General features: G+C 40.4%; 1 protein-coding gene across 1 annotated transcript; it reads left to right on the plus strand.

Moving 5' to 3' along the window:
- Window positions 1–3,511: 3,511 nt before the first annotated feature.
- LOC139423263 (H-2 class II histocompatibility antigen, A-Q alpha chain-like) lies at window positions 3,512–10,650 on the plus strand. Its single transcript, XM_071175075.1, has 4 exons — window positions 3,512–3,632; window positions 8,071–8,346; window positions 9,109–9,384; window positions 10,299–10,650. Exons 1-4 carry the CDS (start codon window positions 3,563–3,565, stop codon window positions 10,436–10,438), a joined length of 762 nt encoding a protein of 253 aa, XP_071031176.1. The 5' UTR covers window positions 3,512–3,562; the 3' UTR covers window positions 10,439–10,650.
- The last annotated feature ends 584 nt before the right edge of the window (window positions 10,651–11,234 follow it).

Here is an 11,234-nt window from a genome sequence, read left to right on the forward strand (position 1 = left end):
TAGAAGTGAGGCAGGCCTCTCTGTCTGTCAGACACTAAAAAAAGTGTCAATAAATAAGTTATTAACATTCTGCTGATTTATGAAGGTTCTCTCATGAATCAAAGGTTGCTGTTGGGTGTGTGTTATTTAAATAGGTTGATGAACCTGAAAAGCTTGTGTGTGTCAGAACCAAGATGGTTTGGAGTAGTCCAACCTGAGACCACCGCATCAAGTCTTCCTCTTCTGTTCCCATGCTGGAGACCATGGCTTGATTAAAACCTGTTACAATGGTGCCAACATTTTGTGGCTGATCTTTCAGCGGGTGAGTGGTGAATGTGTCAAAAATCGAATGGGCCAACACTACATGGTATAGCTTGTTTTTGTTGTGTGTATTTGTTTAGCAAAAAAAAAAATATATATTTTTTGTTTGTTGTTGTTGCCTGTTTTATGTTATTTTGGCATTAATGCCTGTCTCATATGAGTTTGTAAACAATGTAAAAAAGCAACAAAAAAAACATTGAGTTAATAAAACTGCACACAAACATGGTCTCTTTTTGGCTTTCTTGAGTAAGGCAGCTCCAAAACGCAGGTGTTTCAGCCTAGCTTAGTGCTTTCTGTGGTGGTGGGGCAGCCAGCGGAAAATACAGCCCGTAGGGGTTGGTAATGCTCTCTATTTGCGCCGTGATTGGCTCAGTGTTCTGTCATTCATGGGGACACTACATCACCGCAAAATCTACGGGTAGTGCTTGAAAATTCAAGCCCCTTAAGTGCTGCCATATTTACATTAGAAGTGCCCATCCAAGAAGGCTCAAGGTCATTGTCCACAGATAAAATGTCAAATCACATATAGTAGCTTTGACTGGACTGACCGTGTCAACGAAAAAAATCATACTTTCAAAATCTTAGCTAGGAAACTAGCAGTCAAAATCATGAATCAAGTTGACAATCTACTGGCAAATCATTTTCAATCCTTGTCATATGAAGAGAAGTTACAAAGAGATATCATAGATAAAATGTATCGGTGCTCATCGGCCAATGGACATAACATTATACAACAAGTTGGAAATCGCAAATTCAACAATGAGTGGTTTGGAAGGAATCAGTGGCTAACTGCAAGCATTGCAAAGCAATCACTAGCTTGCTATTCAGTGGAGTGGGTGTGTGGTCCAAGTCTGGGTTTAAGGGTCTCTTTTCCAAGCTTTAAAGGATAAACACTCAAAATTGGCCATTCTGTCAATCCAGCATGACTTCTGCCGCGTTCGAAACAACTGGAAACTCGGAACTGGCTAATCTCAGAATTCGGTCTGTTCAAGACAGTGGTCATAAAACTCTGAATTAAATGGCTAAATTATACATAGTATGACCATCTTAAAACAATGCCTTATGTTAGCTTAGTAATTATTGCGATCTAAGTGCTTAGACCTACAAGGGTCAAAACTGTAAATAGGCCTCACAGAAACATTTAATGTCATCTTGGTAAGCCACTCCAGTGTAGATTTGGCTTTGAATGATTGAGCTGCTGAAATGGGAATTCATATCCCAGTGTCTGTTGGAAAGCAGACTGAACCAGGTTTTCCTCTAGGATTTTGCCTGTGCTTAGTTGTATTCCATTTATTTTTATTTAAAAAAAACTCCCTAGTCCTTGCCGATGACAAGCATACCCATAACATAATGCAGCCACCAACATGCTTGAAAATATGAAGAGTTGTACTCAGTGATGTTTTGTGTTGGATTTGCCCCAAACATAATGCTTTGTATTCAGGACAAAAAGTTAATTCCTTTGCTTAAAGCACATCAGAAGGTTATAAACAACTTCTCTGACAGAAAACAGCCTATGTGACATCGATATTAGTTTATGTCATAAACTCAGTGTCGTCCAAAACTGACTTTTTTAAGTCAGTTTATCACTTGAGGGTTGGGTTTTGATTTAGACTATGCTCACTTGCCAACTAACACGGGATACACAGCTGGGGTGTTTGCACTCTATCCAATCCTACCACATAACGCACAAACAGCAGACAGTTTCCCAACAGTGCAGCGGATCAGATTTTTTTATTTTTACATAAGACAACACATCACGCATTTTTTAATTTTGAAATACTGGACCAAACATGTTAGCTAGATGTAAAATGTATGTAAAACTAAAACCTCCTCTGCAAAAATGCTAAAATGTATTACAGATTTATTGAGTTATCTTATTTTGAGGAAGTGATACTGGCTTTGTTCCTATGGTGTCTCATGGGGGACAAACATTACATCAATAACTGCCACATCGAAATCCTGACACCCACTATTATTGAACACAGAATGAGTCCATGAACTGATTTGTTAAGCACATTTTTACTCCTGAACTTATTTAGGCTTGCCATAACAAAGGGGTTAAATACTTGACTCAAGGCATTTCAGCTTTTAATTTTAAAATTAATTTGTTAACATTTCTCAAAACAAAATGACATTTTTGCTTTATGGGGTATTGTGTGTAGATCAGTGACACAAATACTTAATTTAATTCATAACATTCAGGCTGTATCAATTTTTTTGGGGAAAAGTTAAAGGATGTGAATACTTTCTGAAGGTGCTGTATATGGTTCTTATCATGACACAAGGCGAGACACAGATGCAGACACAGGAGGCAGATGGTTGGAGTATTATAATTTTAACTTAATCCAAAAAGGGGTAGGCAAGAGAATGTTCGTGTACAGGTAAAAGGTGAAAACTAGTTCAGAGTCCAATAGGTACCGAAGGGCAGGCAGATTCAAGGTCAGGGCAGGCAGGATGATTAGGCAGGTGGGTAAGTAGTCCAGAGTCAGGCAGTGGTCAAAACCAGGAAGACTAACAAAAGATAATAGAAAAGGGGTACGGGGGAAAAACACGCTGGTTGACTTGACTAAACATACAAGACGAACTGGAACAGAGAGACAGGAAACACAGGGATAAATACACTGAGAAAAATAAGCAATGTGTAATCATACATTAAAAAACAAACTCATTGTATTGTGATGGACATTTTATGCTGTGTATGTGATTGTATGTTTAGCACAATGCTGCTCTTGTAATAACCTGTCTTGGTTGGGTTCACGCGAGTGACTGGTTGAGTGCACAGAGGAAACCACACTTTCACTCATAAGCAATTTGGTAGTACGCCCAGAACATTGCTTGGCAAACTAGAAGGAGTGATACACTATGTCAGTTTCAAGGTAAGAATCCTTCATGTGGTATCAGTCAGTCAGTCCCATAGAGAAACCATCTATGCTTATATGTTTGTGTAGCAGTATAAAATAACTGAATGGGAACATCCTCTTCAGAGTTTACATCAAGCTTGTATTGAGTTTGTGAACCTCTCCTTGCGTTAATAAAGATTGCTTCATTTACTTTGAGTTTGAGTCCTTAGTGGTGAATTTCCACGACAGTATTTAATAACTTGGCCTGGGTGTATAAGTTTGGTGTGTGGTCACGTAAGAATGAAAGGAATTTCCAAATTGGCTGCATAGCAGAAACAACACATTTGTAGTTTCCTCCTTTTCAGAGCTTCCCATCAGAGACTGAAAGAGCTAGATTCTGCAGCACTCTCTCAAACACACAGATGAGCTTCGAGATGAACTACTCTGTGATTATACTGATTCTCACTGGAGCCGTTTGCACTTCTGCAGAAAGTAAGAGTTTGATTGATGTTTTATGCTGTACTAGTGTAAATGCCTTTGTTCATGTTTGATATACACTAACGGTCAAAAGTTTTAGAACACATACTCATTCAAGGGTTTTTCTTAATTTTATTACTATTTTCTACATTGTAAAATAATAGTGAAGACATCAAAACTATGAAATAACACATATGGAATCATTTAGTAACCAAAAAAAGTGTTAAACAAATCAAAATAAATGTTATATTTGAGATTCTTCAAATAGCGCCCTTTGCCTTGATGACAGCTTTGCACACTCTTGGCATTCTCTCAACCAGCTTCATAAGGTTGTCATCTGGAATGCATTTCAATTAACAGGTGTTTCTTCTTAAAAGTTAATTTGTGGAATTTCTTTCCTTCTTAATGCATTTGAGCCAATCAGTTGTGTATTATGGCAAGAACAGCTCAAATAAGCAAAGAGAAACGACAGTCCATCATTACTTTAAGACATGAAGGTCAGTCAATACCGGACATTTCGAAAACTTGGAAAGTTTCTTCAAGTGAAGTCGCAAAAACCATCAGGTGCTATGATAAAACTTGCTTTCATGAGGACTGCCACATGAATGAAAGCTCCAGAGTTACCTCTGCTGCAGAGGATGAGTTCATTAGAGTTACCAGCCTCAGAAATTGCAGCCCAAATAAACACTTCACAGAGTTGTATTTTACCTTTATTTAACTAGGCAAGTCAGTTAAGAACAAATTATTATTTTCAATGACGGCATAGGAACAGTGGGTTAGCTGCCTTGTTCAGGGGCAGAACGACAGATTTTTACCTTGTCAGCTCAGGGATTTATTCTTGCAACCTTGCGGTTATTAGTCCAACGCTCCAACCACTAGGCTACCTGCCGCCCCAGACTCATCTCAATATCAACTGTTCAGAGGAGACTGTGAACCAGGCCTTCATGGTCAAATTGCTGCAAAGAAACCACTACTAAAGGACACCAATACGAATAAGAGACTTGCTTAAGCCAAGAAACATGAGCAATGGACATTAGACTGTTGGAAATTTGTCCTTTGGTCTGGAGTCCAAATTGGAGATTTTTGGTTCTAACCGCCCGTGTCTTTGTGAGACGCAGTGTGGGTGAACGGATGATCTCCGCATGTGTATTTCCCACAGTTCTAATGCTTCCGTAATGACAGACGCTGGGAGACGAGAAGCAAGAACAGGGTGTGGATTTAATAATAAATAGACTTGAAACAAAACAATAACAGCTTCTGGACAGAAAAACACAACAACATCAATGCTGACTCCGGAATAAAAGTGACAGATATACTTTCGCAAGGCACTGTATTCGGCCCCCTTGAACTTTGCGACCTTTTGCCACATTTCAGGCTTCAAACATAAAGATATAAAACTGTATTTTTTTGTGAAGAATCAACAACAAGTGGGACACAATCATGAAGTGGAACGACATTTATTTGATATTTCAAACTTTTTTAACAAATCAAAAACTGAAAAATTGGGCGTGCAAAATTATTCAGCCCCCTTAAGTTAATACTTTGTAGTGCCACCTTTTGCTGCGATTACAGCTGTAAGTCGCTTGGGGTATGTCTCCATCAGTTTTGCACATCGAGAGACTGACATTTTTTCCCATTCCTCCTTGCAAAACAGCTCGAGCTCAGTGAGGTTGGATGGAGAGCATTTGTGAACAGCAGTTTTCAGTTCTTTCCACAGATTCTCGATTGGATTCAGGTCTGGACTTTGACTTGGCCATTCTAACACCTGGATATGTTTATTTTTGAACCATTCCATTGTAGATTTTGCTTTATGTTTTGGATCATTGTCTTGTTGGAAGACAAATCTCCGTCCCAGTCTCAGGTCTTTTGCAGACTCCATCAGGTTTTCTTCCAGAATGGTCCTGTATTTGGCTCCATCCATCTTCCCATCAATTTTAACCATCTTCCCTGTCCCTGCTGAAGAAAAGCAGGCCCAAACCATGATGCTGCCACCACCATGTTTGACAGTGGGGATGGTGTGTTCAGCTGTGTTGCTTTTACGCCAAAGATAACGTTTTGCATTGTTGCCAAAAAGTTAAATTTTGGTTTCATCTGACCAGAGCACCTTCTTCCACATGTTTGGTGTGTCTCCCAGGTGGCTTGTGGCAAACTTTAAACAACACTTTTTATGGATATCTTTAAGAAATGGCTTTCTTCTTGCCACTCTTCCATAAAGGCCAGATTTGTGCAATATACGACTGATTGTTGTCCTATGGACAGAGTCTCCCACCTCAGCTGTAGATCTCTGCAGTTCATCCAGAGTGATCATGGGCCTCTTGGCTGCATCTCTGATCAGTCTTCTCCTTGTATGAGCTGAAAGTTTAGAGGGACGGCCAGGTCTTGGTAGATTTGCAGTGGTCTGATACTCCTTCCATTTCAATATTATCGCTTGCACAGTGCTCCTTGGGATGTTTAAAGCTTGGGAAATATTTTTGTATCCAAATCCGGCTTTAAACTTCTTCACAACAGTATCTCGGACCTGCCTGGTGTGTTCCTTGTTCTTCATGATGCTCTCTGCGCTTTTAACGGACCTCTGAGACTATCACAGTGCAGGTGCATTTATACGGAGACTTGATTACACACAGGTGAATTGTATTCATCATCATTAGTCATTTAGGTCAACATTGGACCTTTACTGAAAGTAAAGGGGCTGAATAATTTTGCACGCCCAATTTTTCAGTTTTTGATTTGTTAAAAAAGTTTGAAATATCCAATAAATGTCGTTCCACTTCATGATTGTGTCCCACTTGTTGTTGATTCTTCACAAAAAAATACAGTTTTATATCTTTATGTTTGAAGCCTGAAATGTGGCAAAAGGTCGCAAAGTTCAAGGGGGCCGAATACTTTCGCAAGGCACTGTAGGGGAGGTAAATCCAGGTGAGTCCAGGTGAGTCCGATAATTAAGCGCAGGTGCGCGTAACGATGGTGGCAGGTGTGTGTAATGATGAGTGAACTGATGACCTCGAGCACCGGAGAGGGGGCGCGGGAGCAGACATGACAGTACCCTCCCACTAGGGGCGCCACCTGGCGTCCTACCTGGGCGAGCCTGACGGTCTGGCCGAGGCGTGGGAGCCTGACGAGCCAGCTGAGGTATCCCCGATTGCGTCGGTAGCGGCACCCGGACCCGACGTCACCCCCCCCCAAAAAAATTATAATAAAAATAAAAAAACATCCCTGATGCCTCCAATTGTGGAGTCAGCATTCTGTAACAGTTCCGTATTGACAGACGCTGGGAGACGAGATGCAAGCACAGGGTGTGGATTTAATAATAAATAGACATGAAACAAAACAAGAACAGCATCTGGACAGGAGAAACATATCAACATCAATACTGACTCTGGAATGAAACTGAGGAGGTGACAGATATAGGGGAGGTAAATGACGTGATGGTGTCCAGGTGAGTCACAAAATTAATTGCAGGTGTGCATAACGACCGTGGTAGGTGTGCGTAATGATGAGTGAACTGATGACCTCGAGCACCTGAGAGGGAGCAGACGTGACAAACGTAAAGCATGGAGAAGAAGGTGTTATGGCGTGGGGGTGCTTTGCTGGTGACACTGTCTGTGATTTATTTAGAATTCAAGGCACACTTAACAAGCATGGCCACCACAGCATTCTGCAGCGATACGCCAACCCATTTGGTTTGGGCTTAGTGGGACTATCATTTGTTTTTCAATGACCCAACACATTAAATCAAATGAAATTGTATTGGTCACATACACATGGTTAGCAGATGTTAATTCAAGTGTAGCAAAATGCTTGTGCTTCTAGTTCCGACAGTGCAGTAATATCTAACGAGTAATCTAATGATTCCACAACAACTACCTAATACACACAAATCTAAGTAAAGGGATGGAATAAGAATATGACATATAAATATATGGATGAGTGAACACACCTCAAGGCTGTGTACAAGCTATTTTACCAAGAAGGAGAGTGATGCATCAGTTGACCTGGCCTCCACTATCCCCTGACCTCAACCAAATTGAGATGGTTTGGGATGACTCGGACCGCAGAGTGAATGAAAAGCAACCAACAAGTACTCAGCATATGTGGGACCTCCTTCAAGACTGTTGGAAAAGTATTCCAGGTGAAGCTGGTTGATAGAATGCCAAGAGTGTGCAAAGCTTTCATTAAGGCAAAGGGTAGCTATTTGAAGGATCTCAAATATAAAATATATTTTGATTTGTATAACACTTTTTTGGATACTACATCATTCCATATGTGTTATTTCATAGTTTTGATGTCTTCACTATTATTCTACAATGTAGAAAATAGTAAGAAATGTAGAAAAACATTTGAATGAGTATTTGTTCTAAAACTTTTGACTGGTAGTGTAGATATTACCATCCTGGAAAAATGATATAAACCTCAGTTGATTAATTTGAAGTAATGTGTTTTCCCCCCATTTCAGTTCATCATGAAATTCACTTTATCTACGGATGCTTTGAGTCAAGTGATCCTGCGGTGGGACTTGAGATTGATGGAGATGAAGTCTTCTATGGCGACTTCAATAAAAACAGTAATACGTGTCTAATAGCAGATGTAGTGTTTACATTACCTAAATTCATATCTATTACACCAGAGGATAAAGAAAGGGCTTGTGAATATGCTACCATTAGCAGAGTTTGGTGCAAAGACTGCATCGCATGGGGCAAACAGTCTGAACCGAAAATACCAAAAATCAAAGGTAAGTGAAGATTGATGGAAATGTCTCACATAAACTGATAAATAATCAGTGATTCAATATGATTTGTGCGTCTCCAAAATCAATCTTTGTCAGAGTGGTCTGTCGAGCGGAGTTAATGTCATATACTATGCATGCCAGTCTCTCTTAGTTAAGGGTTGAGGAGAGACTGACTGCATCACTTCTTTTTATAAGAAACTTAATGAGTTGAAAATCCCAAACTTACACACAGCCCTGACACACACTTAACAAACCACACAGCCCTGACACACACTTAACAAACCACACATGCCACCAGGGGTCTTTTCACAGTCCCTGAATCCAGAACAAATTCAAGAAAGCGTACAGTTCCATCTCATATTGCTCAAATGAACAGCAAACCTGGTTTAAAAAAACAGATAAAGCAACACCTCACAGCACAACGCCTCTCCCCTATTTGACATAGATAGTTTGTGTGTACATTATGTGTTGATATGTAGGCTACTTGTGCCTTTTTAAAATTGATGTAGTTCTGTCCTTGTCTATTAATATTCTTTATTGGGTCATGTTTCATGTTTTGTGTGGACCCCAGGAAGAGTAGCTGCTGCTTTTGCAACAGCTAATGGGGCTCCTAATAAAATACCAAATATGCTATATTCTGAGTAGGTCTATGTACAGTATCTGCCTTAATCCCAAATGAATGGGACAATAGGCAGTGACATTTCGAAAGTCTGACAAACTTCAATTTTTGAGTGAATACAGTTTCAGGCTTTTGTTGCCCTCTAGATGCCCCTGAGAGCACCATCTACCCCAGGGATGAAGTGGAACTGGGGGTGGAGAACACCCTCATCTGCTTTGTGAATGATTTCTTTCCCCCACCTGTCAAAGTCAACTGGACCAAGAATGGAATGGAGGTGACTGAGGGATTGTCTCTCAGTCATTACTATCCTAATAAAGATGGAACGTTCCACCAGTTCTCCAGCCTGAGTTTCACCCCACAAAAGGAAGACGTCTACATCTGCACTGTGGCGCACACGGCCCTGAAGTACCCCAAAACCAGGGGTGAGAGAGGACATAATATTTTTCTACATGGTTCTATACTGAACAAAAATATAAACGCAACATGCAACAATTTCAACGAGTTACAGTTCACATAAGGAAATTAGTACATTTAAATAAATTCATTAGGCCCTAATCTATGGATTTCACATGACTGGGAAGGCAGCGCAGCCATGAGTGGGCCTGGGAGGCCATTGGCCCACCCACTGGGGAGCCAGGCCCAGCCAATCAGATGAGTCCGGGTGGCTGGTCTTAGACGATCCCTCCAGGGAAGAAGCCGGATGCTGAGGTCCTGGGTTGGCGTGGTTACATGTGATCTGCAGTTGTGAGACCGGTTGGGCATACACCAAATTCTCTAAAATTACGTTGGAGGTGGCTTATGGCAGAGAAATTAACATTAAATAATCTGGCAACAGCTCTGGTGGACATTCTTGAAGTCAGCATGCCAACTGCATGTTCCCTCAGAACTTGAGGCATATATGGCATTGTGTTGTGTGACAAAACTGCACATTTTAGAGTGGCCTTTTATTGTCCCCAGCACAAGGTGCACCTGCATAATGATCATGCTGTTTAATCAGCTTTTTGATATGCCACACCAGTCAGGTGGATGGATTGTCTTGGCAAAGCAAAACGCTCACTAATAGGGATGTAATGAAATTTGTGGACAAAAATTGAGAGAAATAAGGTTTTGTGTATATGGAAAATGTCTGGGGTCTTTTATTTCAGCTCATGAAACATGGGATCAACACTTTACATGTTGCGTTTATATTTTTGTTCAGTATATTTACTTTAATATTAAACCTTAAGAAGGAACTCAAACAGCTCTGAAATTGAGACCTGAAACAAACCATTCCAAGGCAGTATCTGATGAGTGGTTGTGTATTGTGCAGATTCTGGTGACACATCTTGTCTTCCAGAATATAAGGTCAGTGGGTCCAGTGTTGGTCCTGGTCCTGCTGTATTCTGTGGAGTGGGCCTCACTCTTGGGCTGCTGGGGGTGGCTACTGGAATATTCTTCATCTACAAAGGAAAGAGAGCCACTGAGTCTCAGGAATAAAGATGGGAAGTGAGGCACTGGACTAGAGCGATCTAGCCATAATTTCATGTGATGTCATAATCATCACATTAAATTCTGCGCAATATTGGTAAATCACAGTCAGCACTGTACGCCATTACTCGCTGTTGATATCTGTCTATTCGAGTGTAGAAGGTGAATTGTATTTTTTAGAAGTGGTTTTTTTTACAATAAAAAATAAATAAATTGGGAGATACTGTAGGGTTCTGCTTTTATTTGTATACCTTGTGTTCTGGAACGTATCCCTGTCTTTCATTTTTGTTAATTGATTTCTCCTGTGTTTATTTCTCACCTGGTCTCATCAGCTCACAATTTAGTTCAGTTCTTTCTGTTTGTATGGTTGTGATGTATTGTTTCTTTTAGACTGCCTAACTGTGTTTGACCATTGCCTGCCTGTGACCACGATTCCTGCCTTATGCGAAGGCTTAATAACCTCTTTGGGCTAGGTGGGACAGTAGCGCCCCACCTCGACAACATCCGGTGAAATTGCACAGCGCGAATTTCAAAATACAAAAATCGTAATATTAAACATTCATGAAAATACAAGTCTTACATCGTTTAAAAGCTTAACTTCTTGTTAATCCAACCGCGTTGTCATATTTCAAAAAGGCTTTATGGCGAAAGCATACAATGCGATTATCTCAGGACAGCGCCCCGCATACACCAGCATTAAAAACATTTTCTAAACAAGCAGAGGTGTCACAAAAATCAGAAATTGCGATAAAATTAATCACTTACCTTTGAAGATCTTCCTCTGTTTGCAATCCCAAGGGTCCCA

Source organism: Oncorhynchus clarkii, chromosome 12 (genome assembly GCF_045791955.1).
Source record: "Oncorhynchus clarkii lewisi isolate Uvic-CL-2024 chromosome 12, UVic_Ocla_1.0, whole genome shotgun sequence".
Taxonomy (NCBI): Eukaryota; Metazoa; Chordata; class Actinopteri; order Salmoniformes; family Salmonidae; genus Oncorhynchus; species Oncorhynchus clarkii.

What these genes read in the sequence shown, in the direction of transcription:
- LOC139423263 (XM_071175075.1), top strand. Translation starts at nt 3,563, where the DNA reads ATGAGCTTCGAGATGAACTACTCTGTGATTATACTGATTCTCACTGGA. An exon ending in CGTTTGCACTTCTGCAGAAA is followed by an intron (nt 3,633 to 8,070) that starts GTAAGAGTTTGA and finishes CCCCCATTTCAG; the next exon opens with TTCATCATGAAATTCACTTT. An exon ending in GAAAATACCAAAAATCAAAG is followed by an intron (nt 8,347 to 9,108) that starts GTAAGTGAAGAT and finishes GTTGCCCTCTAG; the next exon opens with ATGCCCCTGAGAGCACCATC.